The following is a 22,154-nucleotide window of genomic DNA, read 5'->3' as shown; positions in this document are numbered from 1 at the left end:
CATTGCGGTGCTGCCAGCTTCTCCTCCTCTCCCTCGCTCCGGCTGTGCTGTAGGGGGATCGGTTCTAGCATCTGCGACTCCATCCTGTCCTGATATTTAACCAAAGCCCCCAAAAGGGTAGTGAAAAAATGTAACAAATAAATAAATTTAAAAAATGAAAAAAAAAACACATTTAAAAAAAAAAAAAAAAGGACTTGTTTACATGTGCATTGCACTCACTAGTTACTGCCTCTGTTGCTCTGTGTTTGTTGAGCTTTGGCATGTACACCATAGTGCAATAGGCTGTGCACACCTATGCTGGAGCTAAACTTGCTATGGCGGCTATAGACCATATTTTAGGCAGTCATGTTCTAAAAGCAGTTAGATAGCTCTAGGTTACTGAAACAGAGGATTGCAATCAGTGTCCCTGCCTCACTCAGCTCCACGGCCAAGCAGCAATTATGTCAGTGGCTGGATGGACTCTAGAGGATCCTACTCCAGAAGACAGGGAGGCATTTTTGAGGTTTACAAAAAAATGCAGCGCTTTGTGATACTGAACCTTACAAATGCAAAGATAGTGCCATAAACAATGAAAATCAATATTGCTAAAAAAAATGTAACTATGAACATAAAAAAATATTTTTTGTGTAACAAGTAAGCTCACAGTGAAAGTGTAATAGACTTCAATGGACCCGCACCAAAAATGCAAGTGTTACGGTTTTGATGCGTTTTGCATTTTGCGTTTTTTGTCTTTAACAAACAGTGTATATCTGGATGTTAAGGAACATTAAGGCTCTATCCCCCTCCCACCCTAAAGCATTTTGTGGCCATGTTACATGGAAATGTTGAAAAAAGACACAAGTCCATCAAGTCCAACCTGTGTGTGTGTGCTTTTATGTCAATATCACATTGTATATCCCTGTATGTTATCGTCGTTTAGGTGCCTATCTAATAGTTTTTGGAAATTATATATGCTCCCTGCTGAAACCACTGCTTCTGGAAGAGAATTCCACATCCTTACCGCTCTTACCATAAAGAACCCCCTACGCAGTTTAAGGTTAAACCGCTTTTCTTCAAATTTTAGTAAAGGGCCGTGAGTCTTTTTAAATGCCCTTTCGCTGAAAAGTTTTACGGTATTTGTACATTGAAATCATATCCCCTCTCAAGTGTCTCTTCTCCAGAGAGAATAAGTTCAGTGCTTGTAATCTTTCCCCACAGCTGAGATCCTCCAGTCCCTTTATTAGTTTTGGTGCCCTTCTCTGGACTCTTTCCAGTTCTAGCACATTCCTCCTGAGGACTGGTGCCCAGAACTGGACGGCATACTCCAGGTGTGGCCGGACCAGAGTATTATAGAGTGGGAGAATTATCATTTTATGTTGATGGGGACAAGGGCCAGGGTTGTGGGGTTCTGCGGGTGGGGGGGCTTATCAGAATATGGAAGCCGTCTTTAACAAGGGGGCCCCCAGATCCTAGCCCCCCTATGTGAATGAGTATGGGGTACATAGTACCCCTACCCATTCACCAAAAAAGTGTCAAAAAGAAATAAAAACATACAAAAAATTTTTGACAATTCCTTTATTAAAACAAAAAAACAATGTCCCCCGATGTAGATCCATCATCAATCAAGATGTCCGCCGCACCCGGAAAAAGAAAAAAAAAAGCTTTGGCGTGATTGGAGCTTTTTTTTTCTTGCTTTTTTGGGGGTCCTGTGGGCATCACGATTTTTGATGGATCTACACCAGGGACATTGTTTTTTTACACTAAAGGAATTGTCAAAAACTATGTGTGTATTTTTTTTCTTTTTGACACTTTTTTTGGTGAATAAGTAGGGGTACTTATTCACATACTCATTCACATGAAAGTGGGTGGGCAGGATCTGCAGGGCCTCCTTGTTAAAGGGAGCTTCCAGTTTCCGATAAGCCCCCCGCCCGCAGACCCCCTCAACCACCACCCAGGGTTGTGGGGAAGAGGCCCTTGTCCCCATCAACATGGGAACAAGGTGCTTTGTCAAAGAGGGACGCTCTCTTTCGCCCCTCCCCCTTTTCTGGTCTGCCAGGCTTCATGCTCAGATAAAGGTCTGGTATGAAATTGGGGGATGGAGAGGGACCATTTAAAAAAAAATTGGTGTAGGGTTCCCCTTAAAACCCATACCAGACCTGAAAGGGCCTGATATGAATTTGGGGGGACCTTCACGACATTTTTTTTTAAAGATTTTTTTATTTCCGACAATGTTTTTCAGCGGGGAAGTCATCCATTGTTAAGGACGCAGCGGCCGGCTTCCTGGCTCACTTCTTAACAACCAGCTATACACAGTTGAAGAGAAAAATAAAAAACACATGTTCAAAAATGCGCTGCAAAACGTGCCTGAAAACTGCATCAACCGCACCCGCATACATGTGAGCCTAGCCTAAAGGTACTCTATTTCTATAACTGCTCAAGGTTTCCTGTTTTCTTCAGCAACTCCATTGGTCATGATTGAGAAGGTGGAGAAGGAGGACAAGACCAGCTTTGCACTGTGCTCAGTGATGGGATTCTACCCAAGAAATATCACAGTGGAAATTTTAAAGGACCGCACGATCATGGAGGACTCAGTACTGTCTGCGTATCACACAAATGAGGATGGTACTTACTCTGTTAACAGAACATGGAAGATACCAACTGATGTGTCACCAAAAATGTTGTCCTGTTCAGTCTTCCATGAAACACTCTCACCTTCTGTACAAAAAGACCTTCATCTGGTTTATCGAGGTAAGACCCACAAATGATCCTGACCTGTCTATTGGAAACCAATGAATGTTTATTAACAAAACTTAAACTGTAAGCTAGACAACAGATAGGAGATTACTTTGGGAAATACGTGTCACATTAACCCTTTAATTCTGCTCCCTGACAGCCCTTTAAGTGGGCGTTAATGCCCAAGATGGGGGGAATCTTCTGTATCATGTGATTGGCTCTAAAAATGGTTACATTACCAGGAACCCATCCTGCTGGCTCCTGATCAGAAGCCTTGACTAAGAGCTGCTAGTAACAGCTCAGTCAGTGTGCTGGGATAGTTCACTGAGCCTGCTCTCGGTACACAACCTCCTTCTTGCTGCTGGATATATGTGTTATGTGGTCGGCATAAGGGTAACATAAGTGCTTGTATCAGCTGAGAGTGAATGTTTTATGCAGACACCCCTTGAACTAAACATAACTTAAAGCTGAACTCCGGGATTAGCAAACATAGCTAAAGCCTTTACTTTTTCTTTACATACCTTATTTTATAATCAGTAACATAATCACCGGGTCTTGGTGCTTCTCAATGTAATTCAGACTGAGCATAGCTGGTGGGAGTGGCCAGCAGGGTGCTGTATATAGCTTCCTAAAAACAGGTGGTAACACCCAGAGGCAATGCTAGACATTTTTTCACCCAGAACAAAAGAGTTTGGCAAAGCCCCCCCCCCCCCAACCAAGAGAGAAGTTCTCCATCCACACACCCCCAGCTTTCTGCCCAGAGAGAAAAGTTCCAGTGTAATAAATAAATAATTTTTTCATAATATATATTAGTAATTTCAAAGTTTTAGTGCCTCACTACACATGTAGTGTGAAGGCCTACACAATCACAGCGTAGGTGAAGTTTGAATGAGGTGATTTCAAGCCTCACTTCCATAGCAGATTAGGAGGAGCTTCCTCGGGAAAGAAGAAGTGAGTCAAGATTTGGGGTTTTATTAAGGCCTGCTCCTGTGCTCTCTTCTTCCTTCCCAGTGGCACCCCTCCTAATCCACCACAGAGATGAGGCTTGAAATCGCCTCATTCTACAGTCATGTTTGGCTTATTAAAGGCCCGCCTTGCTGGTCTGTTTTTATTTTTTTTGTGGTGTTGCACCTTCTGATCTGCGGAGGTGAGGACTGAACGAAGCATCACCTCCGGTGTGGATTAGGAGGGACCCTGCGGGGAAAGAAGAAGTGAATTCTTAAAGACTCGCTCCTGGGATCTCTTCTTTTGAAGTGGCAGCACCCCTCCTAATCTGCTGCAGAGGTGAGGCTAGAAATTGCCACATAAAGCGCTGCTGCTTTCTTTTGGAGCAGCAGCTAGTGTTGCCACCTTTTCTTTAAGCTAAACCTGAACAGTTTAGCAGTGCTAGACAATTTTTTCCCCCATAGTATAAGCTATAGGATTGTAAAAGACCTGGGAGACCTTTGAGTGCCCCAAGGAGAGATGTAATGTGGTGCCTGTACCATAGCATGCAGTAGTGAACAGTGGGTATTGCCAAATTGTGTTAACAGTAGAGAAGGGCTTAAGGGGGTATGGTTAAATAAAACAGAAACATTCTTGTACCCATAAGATATGCTTAGATTAATAAAACAAATGTCATTGTAAAAATATGAACTTAGCCTACCTTAAAAGTGGGCAGTGTCAGTCAGTAAAGCAGTGGATGGTGTCAGTAGGGCAGTGGATGGTGTCAGTAGGGCAGGGGAGGGTGTCAGTAGAGCAGTGGAGGGTGTCAGTAGAGCAGTGGACAGTGTCAGTAGGGCAGGGGAGGGTGTCAGTAGAGCAGTGGAGGGTGTCAGTAGAACAGTGGAGGGTGTCAGTAAAGCATTGGAGGGTGCCAGTAGAGCAGTGGATGGTGTCAATAGGGCAGTGGAGGGTGTCAGTAGGGCAGTGGAGGGTGTCAGTAGAACAGTGGAGGGTGTCAGCAGAGCAGTGGATGGTGTCAGTAGGGCAGTGGAGGGTGCGAGCAGTGGATTTTGTCAGTAGAGCAGTGGAGGGTGTCAGTAGAGCAGTGGATGGTGTCAGTATGTCAGTAGAGCAGTGGAGGGTGCCAGTAGAGCAGTGGATGGTGTCAGTAGAGAAGTGGAGGGTGTCAGTAGAGCAGTGGATGGTGTCAGTATGTCAGTAGAGCAGTGGAGGGTGTCAGTAGAGCAGTGGATGGTGCCAGTAGAGCAGTGGAGGGTGCCAGTAGAGCAGTGGATGGTGTCAGTAGAGCAGTGGAGGGTGTCAGTAGAACAGTGGAGGGTGTCTGCAGAGCAGTGGATTGTGTCAGTAGGGCAGTGGAGGTTGCGAGCAGTGGAGGGTGTCAGTAGAGCAGTGGATGGTGTCAGTATGTCAGTAGAGCAGTGGAGGGTGTCAGTAGAGCAGTGGACGTGTCAGTAGGGCAGTGGACGGTGTCAGTAGAGCAGTGGACGGTGTCAGTAGAGCAGTGGATGGTTTCAGCAGAGCAGTGGATGGTGTCAGTAGAGCAGTGGATGGTGTCAGTAGAGCAGTGGATGGTGACAGTAGAGCAGTGGAGGGTGACAGTAGAGCAGTGGATGGTGTCAGTGGGGCAGTGGATGGTGTCAGTGGGGCAGTGGATGGTGTCAGTAGGGCAGTGGACGGTGTCAGTAGGGCAGTGGACGGTGTCAGTAGGGCAGTGGATGGTGTCAGTAGGGCAGTGGACGGTGTCAGTAGGGCAGTGGACGGTGTCAGTAGAGCAGTAGAGGGTGTCAGTAGAGCAGTGGATGGTGTCAATAGAGCAGTGGAGGGTGTCAATAGAGCAGTGGAGGGTGTCAGTAGGGAAGTGGTGGGTATTTATTGATTTTTTTACAATTTTATTTATTTATTTTTACAATAATATATTTTACAATTTCTTTTACAGTTTTTTTTAGGAGTTACATTGGGGGGGGGGGGGCTTTGGTGAACAGACAGAGACAAAGACAGAGAAATGGGACTGAGAACAGAGATTCTCCAGTCCCTTTCTCTGCAACCTCAGCTTGACTGAACAGTGAATGAATCGGAAGCACTCATGCTCAAGTGCCGAGTGGCCTACTGATTATTCGTAAACCTGAAGCATAATAAACATAGTTTACTATTCTTCGGTTATGGATGGACACAGGAGCGATCATTACCGATCACTCACTGTGTTCATTCAGAAGAGGAAGGGGCCAGTAAATTACATATTTATTGGCCCCTTCTGCCGCTCTTCATCCTAAAATGATCCTCTGCAGCAGAGGGAGAAGAGGGAAGGGGCTTGGTTGGCCCGGGCAGCAGAAAGAAGGGGAACACGGAGGCGTGGCATTTACCAGAACCAATCCTCCTGCAGCTGCTGAATTTTGTCAAGAGGGAGAGGAGGAGAAGCCAGCTTTCAGTTGCTGCAGGAGGATTCAATACAGCCAATCAGTTCTAATATATTCCGCCTCCGCCCCCCTCCTGTCCAGGTATGACAGGAAGATCTCAATGCGGTGCCCAAGGGCACATGCCCCTCCTCTCCCAATTTTGCCCTGATAACACTCATATGTGATGCTGAGCCTCTGTGATTGAAGGAACTGAAATCCGATGAATAAAAGTGGTGGGCCAGGGACACTGGCTGCTGTGGGACCTGAAATAGAAGGGGGCTCTCTTGGGGGGGCCCTGGGGCAAATTTCACTTAAAAGATCTATGTGAATGTAAAAATAACAAAAATCCAGCATTGTATGAATATGGGTTGCAGGGGTTGCTCTTGACATTGACACTTAATCCCTGTGAGATTTCCATTCAAGAACAGCAAGCCTCAGTTATACAGAGGGAAACTTCAGAATCATTGTCACTAGTCACAGATACAATTGTAGGCTGTACAGTAAGGCAAATTTCTTTAGCTGTCTTTGTAATGTAGATGTATCGCCCTAAGAGCCTCTAGTTATCCCAGCCAGCACTAAAATTAACCTTGAATGCCAACAGAGTCTTCCTGAGGCTGTAAAAAATCCCAGAATGTCCGCTCAAGGAAAACAATTGAGAAGACAGCTCTTTGTTAGTTCTGCAGAAAAAAACACAGTTAAAAGATATCCTTATTAGTATTACAGAGTAATTGTGTGCAGGGGTACTAAAAATTAGGTTATAACATAAAATACTGTATTGACCATTAATATTGCTTCTACATTCTTCATTTTGTTAAGCGTTGCGCAAACTGTTGGTGCTATATAAATTTTGTATAATAATAATACATCTTGTATTTTTTTTATTTTTACCTTACTAGTAGACCACCTACAGTGCTTGCTGTGGAGGTGGAAGGGTGTGGAAGCATTTCAAATTTTTCACTTAGGCCTCTAAAATCTAAGATACTGAAAATGTATTGATATATTTAATACTGTAATTGTCATATACAACTACAGCAATAAAATCTGTTTATTAATTAAACATACAATTCAATTAAAAATACATTTCACAGCTTATGATTATAATAAGCCTGAGCATGGTATATATTAAAATATATATTAAAATACTGTACCAAACAAAAGCCATATACTATACAATTATTTACAGTGCCTTGCAAAAGTATTCACCCCTTGGCTTTTTACCTATTTTGTTACATTACAGCCTTTAGTTCAATGTTTTTTTAATCTGAATTATATGTGATGGATCAGAACACGATAGTCTGAGTTGGTGAAGTAAAATTAGAAAAAATATATACATAAAGCTATTTTTCAGGAATAAAAAAATGATAATTGGCATGTGCGTATGTATTCACCCCCTTTGTTATGAAGCTCATAAAAAGCTCTGATGCAACCAATTACCTTCAGAAGTCACATAATTAGTGAAATGATGTCCACCTGTGTGCAATCTAAGTGTCGCATGATCTGTCATTACATATACACACCTTTTTGAAATGCCCCAGAGGCTGAAATACCTAAGCAAGCGGCACCACTAACCAAACACTGCCATGAAGACCAAGGAACTCTCCAAACAAGTAAGTGACAATGTTGTTGAGAAGTACAAGTCAGGGTTAGGTTATAAGAAAAAAATCCAAATCTTTGATGATCCCTAGGAGCACCATCAAATCTATCATAACCAAATGGAAAGAATATGGCACAACAGCAAACCTGCCAAGAGACGGCCGCACACCAAAGCTCACGGACCGGGCAAGGAGGGCATTAATCAGAGAGGCAGGACAGAGACCTAAGGTAACCCTGGAGGAGCTTCAGAGTTCCACAGCAGAGACTGGAGTATCTGTACATAGGACGACAATAAGCCGTACGCTCCATAGAGTTGGGCTTTATGGCAGAGTGGCCAGAAGAAAGCCATTACTTTCAACAAAAAACTAAATGGCACGTTTTAAGTTTGCGAAAAAGCACGTGGGAGACTCCCAAAATGTATGGAGGAAGGTGCTCTGGTCTGATGAGACTAAAATTGAACTTTTTGGCCATCAAAGAAAACGCTATGTCTGGCGCAAACCCAACAGATCACATCACCCAAAGAACACCATCCCCACCGTGAAACATGGTGGTGGCAGCATCATGCTGTGGGGATGTTTTTCAGCAGTCGGGACTGGGAAACTGGTCAGAGTTGAGGGAAAGATGGACTTTTTCTGTTATTTTGTCCTATTTGTTTGCTTCACAATAAAAAAAAAACATCTTCAAAGTTGGGGCATGTTCTGTAAATTAAATGATGCAAATTCTCAAACAATCCATGTTAATTCCAGGTTGTGAGGCAACAAAACATGAAAAATGCCAAGGGGGGGGGGGGGGGGTGAATACTTTTGCAAGGCACTGCAACTGAAGCCTTTTGATACTGATGATGATAATTTGATCTGGGCATCTAGGCTTTAAAGATCTCAGGTCACTGAATGAGTAAGGGATCACTATCATGAAAAATATCGTATTCAGATAACTGTATGAAGTTAATGATAGTATTCATTCTTTTTTTCATTTTTACAAATTTCTTTGTCACTTTCCTTTGATAGGTCAATCAGCATGTTAATGTTAAGAAACATTTCAATAAAAGCATAACAAAAAAGTTTACGTACTGAATTGTTACTCATATTGTTACACTTATTAAGCAATACAACTTTTTTCATGTACCGGTAATTAGCCATTTACCCCAACCAGGACAGTATAAAGGTCAACCACTTTATATTATTTAAATATACATTTCTATAACTCTTTTATTATTTCTAGGAGACATACATGATATTACTGGTGTGGTGGTGGGCTGCATTGTTGGAGTCATCATTTTGATACTGGTCGTTGTTTTTTTATTGTATTACAAAAGGAAATCAGGTGAGTGACAATGTGTTTGCATTGCATTTTAAAATAATATCAATATAGGCAAGACACTTTAACCCTTCCGTTGCCAGGTACGGCGTACAGACCTACAGCACTGCCCCTAGCTGGCCAGGCCCGTGTGCCGTACGGACCTATATTCCTCCTCTGCTATAAGCTCATGGTCACTTCACTGACCATGAACTTATAGCAGAAATGTACAGCTTAATGTCCCCTGCTTTCATTAGGGCACTGATCCCCCCCTGTACCAACCGACCATCAGTGCGCCCCCCGCCTCCATCAACGCGGATCTCTGTGGATCTAATGTAATTGCGGCTCCCCTGGCTGCCTCTCCCACCGGCAATTGCACTTCAATTTTTTAACATCCTGAGCACTTCCCTTCACCTGCTAGCTGGGTTTCTCTCTGGCACCTCCTGCCAGCTGCAGCTGCTGCCTGGGAGAACCCATCTAAGAGAAATTTACTGACAGGACGTCCAAATTTACAAAAAATCGGAGCCACATTTTTTACTGACACTTCAAAAAGTATATAAAATGGTAATTTTTGGTGCAAATATCAATTTTTAAGTTACAAACATGTAGCTAGTGCGATTACTAACATGTTTAATGTATAACAAAATGGAAAAAAAATTCTCCATTTAAATGAAGGTCAGGTTAATATAACAGGACAATATGGAGGTTTATGGGTACAGGGCGGTATGGAGGTGTATGGGCACATGACGGTATGGAGGTGTATAGGAACAGGACGGTATGGAGGTGTATGGGCACAGGACGGTATGGAGGTGTATGGGCACAGGACGGTATGGAGGTTTATAGGAACAGGACGGTATGGAGGTGTATGGGCACAGGACGGTATGGAGGTGTATGGGCACAGGACGGTATGGAGGTGTATGGGCACAGGACGGTATGGAGGTGTATGGGCACAGGACAGTATGGAGGTGTATGGGTACAGGACGGTATTTAGGTGTATGGGCACAGGACGGTATGGAGGTGTATGGGTACAGGACGGTATGGAGGTTTATGGGTACAGGACGGTATGGAGGTGTATAGGAACAGGATGGTATGGAGGTGTATGGGCACAGGACGGTATGGAGTTGTATGGGCACAGGACGTTATGGAGGTGTATGGGCACAGGACGGTATGGAGGTGTATGGGCACAGGACAGTATGGAGGTGTATGGGTACAGGACGGTATTTAGGTGCATGGACACAGGACGGTATGGAGGTGTATGGGTACAGGACAGTATGGAGGTGTATGGGTACAGGACGATATGGAGGTGTATAGGAACAGGAAGGTATGGAGGTGTATGGGCACAGGACGGTATGGAGTTGTATGGTCACAGGACGGTATGAAGGTGTATGGGCACAGGACGGTATGGAGGTGTATGGGTACAGGACGATATGGAGGTGTATGGGTACAGGATGGTATGGAGGTGTATGGGTGCAGGACGGTATGGAGGTGTATGGGCACAGGATGGTATGGAGGTATATGGGCACAGGACTGCTTTGCATTAATGGAAGTATCTGTTAGATTTCTTTTGTTCAGTTTGCATGCTGTGTTGCTGTGTGTATGGCCGGCAGCTCCAGAGGGTTTAGGTCTGCTTTAAAATGCATACTTTCACACAATAAAACTCAGCATCTACCACAATGTGCTATTTACATTTTTTTGTTTTTAAAAAGGTGACACATGTCTGCCTCTCATGTCCATGCTGATCAGCTGTCTTACCTGCATCGTAGAAGGTGTCCAAAGTTCACACTGGTCAGCTGTGCCCCCTCGTTCTCACAGGCTCCATGCAGACAGTGCAGGGCTCCAGATCCCCCCCCCCCCCCATGGCTGTCTTCAGGCTGTCATTCAGGACATACACCACTCTCAGCGATCTCTGCTTGCTGATCCACTGGGGTTCCTCTCCTCCTCCTTGGGAGTTCAGGGGCAGAACTGGCTTCCAGCACCCCCGATGAGGGGGTACAATTAGCTTCCTCTCCCCTGATCCAGCCTGGCTGCACACCCCCATCTCTGCAGGTGCCTGCAATGATGCATAGAGCCCTTTGCTCTCATTGCTCCTTCTGTCCCTCCCCACATTGGACTTGACTCTGTATAGTTACCGGGGGCTCTGATCACCCCCTTAGGTTGAATTCATACTAGAAATAAAGGTTTGAGCAGGACACAAGGCTCATCTCATTTGTCCTTCATCCTCATGTCACAATAAACAGAGCATTTTTTGCAATTCGGCACTGCGTCGCTTTAACAGGCAATTGCACGGTTGTGCGAAGTTGCACCCAAACATAATTGACGTCCTTTTTTTCCCCACAAATAGAGCTTTTTTTTGGTGGTATTTGATCATCTCTGTGGTTTTTATTTTTTGCGCTATAAACAAAGAAAGAGCGACAATTTTGAAAAAAAAAACAATATTTTTTACTTTTTGCTATAATAAATATCCCAAAAAATATATAAGAAAGAACAAATTTCTTTCTCAGTTTAAGCCGATATGTATTCTTCTATATATTTTTGGTAAAAAAAATCGCAATAAGCGTATATTGATTGGTTTGGGCAAAATAGGGAATAGATTTATGGCATTTTTATTATTATTTTTTTTTATTAGTAATGGTGGTGATCTGCAATTTTTATTGTGACTGCAACACCTTTGACACTATTTTGGGACCATTGACATTTATACAGCAATCAGTGTTATAAAAATGCACTGATTACTGTGTAAATGACACTGGCAGGGAAGGGGTTAAACACTAGGGGGTGATCAAGGGGTTAACTGTGTTACCTCACTGTGTTCTAACTGTAGGGGGGATGGGTTCACTAGAACATGACAGAGATCACTGGGAGCAGTAGATCCCTGTCATGTTGCCAGGCAGAACAGGGAAATGCCTTGTTTATATAGGCATCTCCCTGTTCTGCCTCTCCGTGCCACGTTCGCGGGCCACCGGCGGACACCGAGTCCGCGGGACCCGCAGGCACGCTCACGCGGCACATGGTACGCTCGCACGCCCACTAGCCTGCAATTTAAGTGGACCTACAGGTACACCCATTTGCGCAGCCCTGCCATTGTGCCGCCGTACATCGTCATGCGTTGGTCGGCAAGAGGATAAAGACTTTAAAATAAAAGTATTGTACAAATATTGTGCTACTGTTTTCTATTCTGGGATTTCTCTATGTGGTATTCTCTGTACTATTTACCTGATGTTTATATGGTTGCATTGGTAACTAGTAATTGTATAAGTATACACTTAAAAAAAGACGTAATTGATTTAAACTAGCGCCTCAGTACATGGTTTATGTATATTTTGCAAGTCAGCTTTACCATGTAAATAGAAAATGATATAACATTGTAATAATTTTGCCCACTCTGGGATGGATTACATATTTTTCTTTTACACTGTTATCTTGTTTCATACAGAGTATCAGAAGATTATGGTGAAAGATATTGAGAGTCCTGTATGGATTGTTGGTGAGAAGACCGTATTGAAATGTGAAGCTTTTCACTGTACTGGGGCTGTCAAGGTGACTTGGGTCATTAAGCTTAGAGATGGCACAAAACATGAGGTCTCCGACGTGGGATCAAGTGATAAGGAGCAGGAGCAACCACTAATGTCCAGAGAGTACCAGGTGACAAAGGAGTGTGACAGTCAGAAGATGAAAGGACATATGATCACAAAGCTGACCTTCATTCCTTCTATATCCAGACATGTGGGATCCTCTGTGTCTTGCAGGATTGTTCATCAGACGAAATCTGTAGAGAAAAATTTAGGGATCAAGTCCATTTATGGTAAATAATGTAACCTTATGTTATGCTGTATGAGTTGGGGCACAGTGTATTTTAAACAAATAGCTTGGAGTTATGTAACACTCAAATTCTGAGCTGCTTCATTGCTCCTAACTCATTCAGAGTGTCTTTTGATGTATTTCCAGTCTATGGGAAATCTCTGCAGTAGCAATTTAATTTGACATAGGTGCAAAATCAACTTACATAGAAGTTAGGAAAGTAAGGCACATATCCATCCAGAGTGACGCTAACAACAGTCCCAGCTTTGTAGCGTTCCCCTGGCTCTCTCTGCTTATGAGGATGGTTGTCCTGATCCACAGGATCTCAGCAAAAGAAACGAAAGCGAGGCTTGGAGCGGAGCTGGAGTGCGGTGATGAGGGCTGAAACGCAGTGTTGGGCGCGATGATGTCACTGGTAAGGTAAGCTACCTCATGGGCAGAGAGAGCCAGGGGAACGCTACAAAGCTGGGACTGTCGTTAGCATCACTCTGGATGGATATGTGCCTTACTTTCCTAACTTCTATCTAAGATGATATTGCACCTATGTCAAATTAAATTGTTACAGTTCTAACTCAGGGATAACAGGCAGATGCTTGCAGCTTGGCAATCCAGTAATGACTGGAACATAGACAGGGTCAGATGAGCCGGGTCATACACAGGCCGACAGATCAGGTACAGATGTAGAAGCCAGGGTCAGGCAAGTGGAGTTCAGGAGTCAAGGCAAGCCAGGTCCATAACTGGAGACAGATGCAGAGTAACTGGTTGCAGATTAGCACGGGAACGCTGTAGACAAGACAGCACTGTTCCTGAGTACTGGCCCATTTTAAATAGCCCATCTGGTGCCAACATCTGTCATGGAGTGCATGTGTGTGTGCCTGCACACGCCAATAAGTGCGGATGCCAATGCGCACTCGCACATATCTTTGCACCCCAATGTGCACACTTGCACGCAAAAATTCACGTATGTGGGCATGAGCATATGCACATCTCTTACATGCACGTGAAGAGCCTTGAAAAGGAATCTGCCCAAGGAAGCCATCTTGTCTGCTGGCATGCCCTTCCTGACAGGTATCCTCAGATGGGCACGTCATCCCAACAAGGTATTAATTATTGCACTCCCAACAGCTAGTATACCATTATCATTGAAAGCGAAAGTAAAAGAAAATCCCATATTCAGGATTAACACTAAAACAGAGGGAAAATCTTCCAATGGGGACACTGGTTCTGGTGACACCTCAGGATTCCATCACTTTGGAGGGATTTCCTGTCACTTTCTCTTTTGGTTATGGGACAGGAAGCAAAAGGGCAATCTCCCCCATGGGACACAGAAGGCAAAACAAAAAAAAATGATAGGGGTTTTAACCCTCCTTTACTTTATCCAAAATGAAAAATGTTTTGCCTTTAGTTTAAAGTGGTTGTAAACCCTAAAAAAAAAAAATGAAAAAAAAACTGAAAGACAAAGGCATAATGAGCTAATATGCATAGCATAGCATACTAGCTCATTATGAATTACTTACCTGAGATCGAAGCCCCCGCAGCAGTCCTCATTTACCGCTCCGGTGGCCGACATCGCTCCTGGGGGTTACTTCCGGGTATGCGTACGTGCCGTTGCTTCAGTTTGCTTAAGTGTGCATGTGTCGATGACGTCAGCACATGCAAATACAGGGATATCTCCTAAAGCGTGCAGGCTTGGGAGATATCCAGTGTAGCTACAGCTAAGGCTAATTATAGGCTTGCCTGTAGTATAAAAGTGTATATAGGAAAAGAGGAATGGGATTTTCAGGGTGCAGTTTAGATTGAAAAATAGTAGTAACAACTATATTATATAAGAGTTTTTTTATTATTTTAGAAAAAAAATAATAAAAATTGATAAAAAGTACAGCAGTTTGGCAAGTACAATCAATAGGTATTTACGGATACAGCATAAACAGATAAAGTTCCCAACATGTTTCACCCATATATCAGGCTTCTTCAGGAGATGCTGTCCAAGTAAACGGTACAAGCCTTCTATTAGAGAAACACATACATACAATGATTATAGTTAGCAATACGTTTACAGCCAAAATATACATATAATATTTTAATTTAGATAATTTTACACGTTTTGACAAGTATAAGCTATACATGTGCGTGTCTGCAGTCTAGATAACACTCCTTACCTTGGTCTCTTGAAAGAATCAACTAAACCACTTATGGGTCAAGGTATCCATATGTGTCCAAGGAACCATTTACTAGGGGTGACCATAGAGGGCATTCAAGGACCAACTGAATAATAAATTGAATAATAAATTGAATCAAGTTTAGTTTAATTATAAGCATTAAACCGATCTCCACACCAAGGAGCCAAATGTATAAAAAAGCGAAAAAATATCAAATTTACAGAAATAAAATTCTAAAGCTGTCCAAAAAGCGGACACAGAAAACTGAGACTAATTCGAAAACAAGCAAGTAACTTGTGAGGCACTTGCGGTTTATGAAGTAAAAACAGAGCCAAAAATAATTGTGTATTTCATCAACAGAACACGGGCTACTAAATACGTTCTCTAAGGCAGCAACAGCCTTATGCCCGGTACACACGACCGGTTTTGCCGTCGGAATAAACTCTGAAGGTTTTTCCGACGGAATTCCATTCAAGCGGTCTTGCCTACACACGGTCACACCAAATTCCGACCATCAAGAACGCGGTGACATACAACACGTACGAAGGCACTATAAAAAGGAAGTTCAATAGCCACTGCGCCACCCTTTGGGCTCCTTCTGCTAATCTCGTATTTATCTCGCATACAGACCAGCGGTTTTTCCGATAGGAATTTGTTCCTTTGGAAAAATATAGAACATGTTCTCTATCTAAGTCCGTCTGAATTTTTGACGGAAAAAGTCCGATGGGGCACACACACGGTCGGAATATACGATGAAAAGCTCCCATCTGACTTTTTCTGTCGAAAATTCCGACCCTGTGTACGCGGCATAAGTCAAAACAGAGGCATAGTTTTAAAAGTAAAAAGAGAAGGATTTTTCCAAGTCTGAAGATAGCAGATGGTTACCTGGCATTCAATAACAGCATACATGTGTCCCTGGGTTCCAGCAGCGTCTAATAGCTGGAACCAGTGGCCTTAAATACCCCCCATCCGGGCTAGACCGGAAGTGGACGTGAGGACCGTACCGCGCATGCGCGGGCCGCGTCACATCCGCTCCTTCGCTCGTCGCCGCTGAGTCCTAAATAGCAGCCCCAGAGGCGAGGAGCGTCACTTCCTCTGGTGGATGGAGGGAAAATCTCAAGAAATCATGTGAAGAGGAGAAGATAAAAGAGAGGTGGCAACACGCTCTTTGAGATGCGGTGAGATTTTCCCTCCATCCACCAAAGGGAGTGACGCTCCTCGCCTCTGGGGCTGCTATTTAGGCCCCAGCGGCGACGAGCGAAGGAGACACAGTGGGGTAGAAAGCCGCACCAACATCACTTGCTTTGGTACAGCAATCTGGCAGGTTTTTTACATTCAACTCGTTTATTTTTTTATTTACCTCAAACATACTGTTTATTTCTGCAGCTAAACCCACGTTCGTTGAGCCTGTACAGCTTACACTATCAGACCAAGGAGAGGTACAAATATCAGTGAGATTACAGAGGTTTTATCCTCAGGAGATGGAGGTGGGATGGTTCTTCAAAAGAGAACAATCTGAAGAGAAAATCCCATCAGAGGTCATGAAGAGCAATTCTGGAGATACATTTGATCTGGAGAGTAAATGTTTAGTTTCTAGAGAATTATTCAAAGATCCCTCATTCAAAGTCATTGTGAGATGGAAACATCAATCCATGGAGGAATCACAGTCCCATGAGATGTCTGTAAGAGGTACGGACTTACAACTACAGATTTTTTTTTTCAATTTTGGAATATTACTAAACATGTTGTAAGGCCTACTGAAGAATTCCTTTCCTATTCAGCAATTTACCCACTTCTGAGTTTAGAGGTGCCAGACTAGAATGCAGGTCAGTTCTTTAGAACCAAGAATTCTGAAAGATTTTGACACATTTGCTTATGAGCCCTTGTGCCATGGAACTGTGTTTTCAATATAGCTTTGCAAAGGCGACACACCCTCTGACACCAAATCTGTAATGCCCCATACACACGGTCAGACTTTGTTCGGACATTCCGACAACAAAATCCTAGGATTTTTTCCGACGGATGTTGGCTCAAACTTGTCTTGCATACACACGGTCACACAAAGTTGTTGGAAAATCCGATCATTCTGAACGCGGTGACGTAAAACACGTACGTCGGGACTATAAACGGGGCAGTGGCCAATAGCTTTCATCTCGATCGTAATTTCCGACAACGGATTTTGTTGTCGGAAAATTTTATAGCCTGCTCTCAAACTTTGTGTGTCGGAAAATCCGATGGAAAATGTGTGATGGAGCCTACACACGGTCGGAATTTCCGACAACAAGGTCCTATCACACATTTTCCGTCGGAAAATCCGACCGTGTGTACGGGACATAAGGAGAATATGGTGGTATCCTGCTGACTTGATGGGATCCAGATAGTATAACCTGTCAATTATTAGTTTAATGAAAGCTTTATAAATACAACGGAAAATTTATATCAAATACTTACCGTAATTTTCCTTTCCTGATGGACTCCATGGCAACCTACGTATGGGTTAATCCCGCCTCTCATACCTCATAGGACCCCACTCCCATAAATCTTTGCTTCTAGACAGAGACTGTGTTCCGTAACTTAGCCTACTCCAGCAACTGGGAGGGAACTCCTGCTGCCATGGAGTCCATCAGGAAAGGAAAATTACGGTAAGTATTTGATATAAATTTTCCGTTTTCCTGACAGACTCCATGGCAGCCTACGTATGGGAAATAACTAGCCATACACACCCGGGTGGGCAATTGCTGGTTAAAGAAAAAAAGGTTTAATTGGCACCATCAACAGATAATACGTGCAAACCAAAGTTAACCGTAGACAAAGAAGCCGGTTCTACACAATAGTGTGTCATAAAAGTGTTAATTGATGACCATGAGGCCGCTTTACAGATTACAACTGGAGACACATGTCGGGATGCTGCCCATGATGTAGAGACGCTCCTGGTAGAATGAGCGGTTACCGCCTCCGGAGGAGCTAAACCCTTAGACTTGTATGCCCATTGGATAGCTTGAACGATCCATGATGCGATGGTTCTAGAGGAAGCCCGTAAACCCTTGTTCTTGCCGTGAAAAAGCACAAACAGATAATCAGACTGGCGGAAAGAAGCTGTGGCTTCTAGGTATTGTTTCAGAACCTGCCCAACATCTAGAGGGTGAACATTAGAGTCCTCAGTGGATCTGAAAGTAGGGAGGACAATCTCCTGATTTTCATGGAAGATGGTTGTTACTTTAGGATTCGATCCTAACATGGGGATCAAGACTACCCGGTCTGGGAAGAAGGTAAGAAAAGGTTCTTTGTATCCTAGGGATCCAACTTCAGAAACTCTCTTGGCCGATGTTATGGCCACTAGAAAGACCACTTTGAGAGAAAGCTCTCTAATTGATGACTGATCCATATGCCGTATCTCCTTTTCTGAGAAGAAATCCAAGACGAGAGGGAGATCCCATTTAGAGAATCTTGGTCTTTTCTGAGGCCTAAGCCTTATTGCTCCCTTGAAGAACTGCCTATTAAGGGGGTGTCTGGCCCATGATACGCCTGTGAAGGCTGAGATTGCCGAAACCTGGACCCGCAAGGAACTCACCGATAGGGACAGATCCAGGCCAGTTTGTAGAAAACCTAAAATGTCCTGAATCCTTGGATTACTACAGGATCCATTGGTGGAAATCACATAGTCCGCAAACTTCGCCCAAATCCTCTGATATACTCTGTTGGTGCCCGCTCTTCTGGCATTCAACAATGTAGCAATAGCTGTACTAGGACAACCTAGAGCTTCCAACCTTCTCCTCTCAACCACCAAGCAATCAGATGGAGCTGGGATGGGCAAGGGTGAAGAGACGCTCCCTGCAGCAGGAGATCTGGTCTGGATGGGAGAGGGACCGGTTCTCGGTAACTGAGCTGCATCAGGAGAGGAAACCATGGCCTGCTGGGCCAAAACGGGACCACTGCCAGTACCTTGACATTCTCCCACCTGAGCCTCGAGAGGAAACGAAGAATGACTGGAACTGGGGGAAAGGCATAGGCCCTGTGGAATTTCCACTGGTCCGTCAGGGCATCCACTCCGAAGGCCTGGGGACAACGACACCTCGTGTAATATTTCCCCAGCTTGAAATTGCATGGGGATGCGAACAGATCCACTTCCGGCATCATCCCTAGAGACAGGAGCCAATCGAAAACTTCGGTGTGGAGGGACCACTCGTTGTTGTCCAGGGTGACTCTTGAAAGGAAGTCCGCTTGGACATTTTGAATTCCTGGAAGATAAACAGCGGATAGATTTGTTAAGTACATCTGAGCCCAGGACATGATCGGGCTTACTTCCCTCAGTAAGGAGAGACTGCGGGTGCCCCCCTGTCTCTTGATGTATGACACTGCGGTCGTGTTGTCCAGTCTCAGGAGGACTGAGGCTCCTGATATCAGATGGAGAAAAGCTTGAAGGGCACGGAAGGCAGCTCGGAGCTCCAGGACATTTGAGACTATCCCTTGGGATGGGAAGTCCCGCCTGCCTTGGGCTATCTCCGTCAGACAGAGAGCGCCCCAACCTCTGTTGCTCGCATCCGTTGTCACTGTAATCCAGGAGACAGGTGCTATGGAGTGACAATTGAGGAGGTTTTTCCGTAGCAGCCACCAGGGGAGGCTCTCCCGCATGGAGGTGGTTACCCGCACCAGATGGTCTCGAGACCCTGGATCCCATTGCTGGAGAAAACCCTTCTGAAAGGGCCGCATTTTCCATTGCGCCCACTTCACCATGGGGGCTGTGGCTACCATAGTGCCGATTATTTTGAGACACTGAGAGGCTCTGAGGAGAGTTGCTGACAATGCTAGGCGAATTCTCTCTCGAATTACCGGAATCTTCTCCAAAGGAAGAGAGATGGTGCTCTCCACTGTGTTGAATAGGGCCCCGAGGAATACTAGAGCTTGTGTCGGAACTAGGTGACTTTTCTCCTTGTTCAATAGCCAACCGAACTCTGTCAGAGTAGATATGACTTGATCCCGATGTGACAAAATCTGTTCCCTGTCCTGAGACAGTAGGAGTAGGTCGTCCAAGTAATGGTGTAACCGAATGCCTTTTACTCGGATTAGAGCAACTACCGCCAATAAGAGCTTCGAAAACACTCGAGGCGATGTTGTGAGCCCGAATGGGAGACAAGTGAATTGGAGATGCCTCTGGCCTACTGCAAATCGGAGATACCTCTGGAAATCTTTTGCGATCGGCACATGAAAGTAGGCGTCTTTCAGGTCTATGGAGACCAGCCAATCTCCTGGTTGAACTGTTTGTCGGATTGTCAGCAGGGTTTCCATCTTGAATTTTTCCTTCTTGATGAAGGAATTTAGATGTGTCAGGTCGATTACTGGCCTCCAAGAGCCATTCTTTTTGAGGACCATGAAAAGGGGGGAATAAATTCCAAGAAATTTTTCTTCTGATGGAACTTGAATAGCGGCCCCTTGGGCAATCAGGGATTCTGTATAAGATAGAAGAATTTGTCTTTTTCCTTCTGAGAGCGGAAGGACCGTAGGCACAAACCGGTGACTGGGTGGATTGGTGAAAACCCAAGTGTGACCTGAGGAGACCGTTTTGACGGTCCAGTAATCTTGAATCGAGGCTGCCCAGATGTGCTGATACCGGAGTAAACGAGCCCCTACTTGCACTACCTGGACAGGAATCGTATCAAAAGGACTTGGAAGTGTCCCGACCACTTGACGGGGCTGACTTTGAGGATTTTTGGCCTGAAGGCTGGCCTCTCCTCCAGTTTTTCCTAAACTCCCGACCAGGTCTGTAGCGACGAGCATCTCTAGCGCGTTCTGGTTCTTGTCTAGGTTGAGTCCTTCTTTGGTTAAGGATACGACGGTCCTGGGGTAAGAATCCTGACTTGCCCCCAGTAGCACGGGAGATAGCAGAATCCAGTTTATTTCCGAAGAGAGAGAAGCCTTCAAAAGGAATCCTGCACCAGGCCTGTTTAGAGGCAGGGTCTGCAACCCATGGGAGTAACCAGAGGGCACGTTTTGCTGTAACTGATGAAAGCATGACACGTGCCACGAGGCGAATAATGTCGATGGATGCTTCTCCCAGGAAGACCGAAGCCAGTTTCAGCTCATGTATTGGAGAGCTCTTAAATAAGTCCTCAGACACACTTCCTAGAGCTGCACCCACATCATCCGTCCAAGACTCCATGGCTTTTGACAAAGCTGCGAGGGCCAGAGCCGGTTTACAAGCCATCCCTGCCGTGATATAGATACGTTTTAAGTCCGTATCAATCTTCCTCTCCAGACCATCCTTGAAAGAGACGGTATCCTCTAGAGGGAGCGTAACATGTCTCACCGGCCTCATGAGAGCTGCATCGACAAGGGGGGCTGATTCAAGATGTTTTACTTCATCATTCTTGAAAGGATACATCTTCGCAATCTTGGAAATTAAAGAGTTTTTCCTATCAACTTTACCCCAATCATCCAAGATAATTTCACCCAGTTCACCCAGGAAGGGGAAGTTCGGGCGATCCTTCTTAAGGTGTTTAAAGTATTTCCTCTGTTTAGAGGGTGCTTCTACTGGTTCCTCCCATCTCAATGCGTCTTTAACCGCTCTGACTAGTTGGGGAACCAGGGAAAAGTCAAAACCTGCACCAGGTTCAATTATCTCTGCTTCGCTGTCCGAGGAGCCGCTAAAAGAGAGACTATGATGAGATGGGCCTGGAACTTCGGACTCCATATCTTCAGCAACTGGAGTTATAACAGAAGGAGGAATTACTGCTCGGTCAAGATCTGCTTTGTTAAGAGATTCTTGGACCACCTTCCTGACCAGAGCCTCCACTTGCTGGTCATCAGCTCCTCTTTCCTTTGTGGCTCTCGAAAAGCACAACTCACAGAAAGATTTACCCTCTGGGACCTGAGTTTTACATCCCCAGCAAGCTTTCCTCTCAGGGCGGCTGGAATGGCGGGGGGGGGGGAATGATGGCTAGATTTAGACCTTGACCCTTCTTTGCGGTGTCTGGAAGATGACCTAGTACGTCTAGAACCTGACGTAGACTGGTGATGATGAGACCTAGACTGGTCTTTTTCTTTATGTGCCGATAGCTGTGGTTCAGACCTAGAAGGGCTGAAGGGGAAGAAAATAATACCTTGTTCCTAAATAGTACTCCAAACAATACAGGCAGAATGAAAAATTTAAAAATACTTCATCCTACCTGCGGTGTAAGGGTTAGCCACTAGGGGGCGGTGAGACATCCATGGCGACAGAAACAAAGGACTGCAAACACAATCAATAAGAAACCAATAACTA

The 22,154-nt window shown here is 44.6% G+C and overlaps 1 protein-coding gene across 1 annotated transcript in view; it reads left to right on the top strand.

Annotated features, from left to right (window-relative positions):
- Positions 1 to 2,450: 2,450 nt before the first annotated feature.
- LOC141147975 (uncharacterized) overlaps positions 2,451 to 22,154 on the top strand; it is a 59,844-nt gene continuing 40,140 nt past the window's right edge. Inside the window, exons 1-4 of the mRNA XM_073635131.1 lie at positions 2,451 to 2,727; positions 8,865 to 8,966; positions 12,373 to 12,741; positions 16,283 to 16,585. Of these exons, the coding sequence (XP_073491232.1) occupies positions 2,451 to 2,727; positions 8,865 to 8,966; positions 12,373 to 12,741; positions 16,283 to 16,585 (1,051 nt within the window). The remainder of the gene's footprint in view (positions 2,728 to 8,864; positions 8,967 to 12,372; positions 12,742 to 16,282; positions 16,586 to 22,154) is intronic.

Source organism: Aquarana catesbeiana, linkage group LG06 (assembly GCF_042186555.1).
Source record: "Aquarana catesbeiana isolate 2022-GZ linkage group LG06, ASM4218655v1, whole genome shotgun sequence".
Classification (NCBI taxonomy): domain Eukaryota; kingdom Metazoa; phylum Chordata; class Amphibia; order Anura; family Ranidae; genus Aquarana; species Aquarana catesbeiana.
Note: the sequence above shows the minus strand (reverse complement) of the source record. Positions and strands in the feature narration are given on the sequence as shown.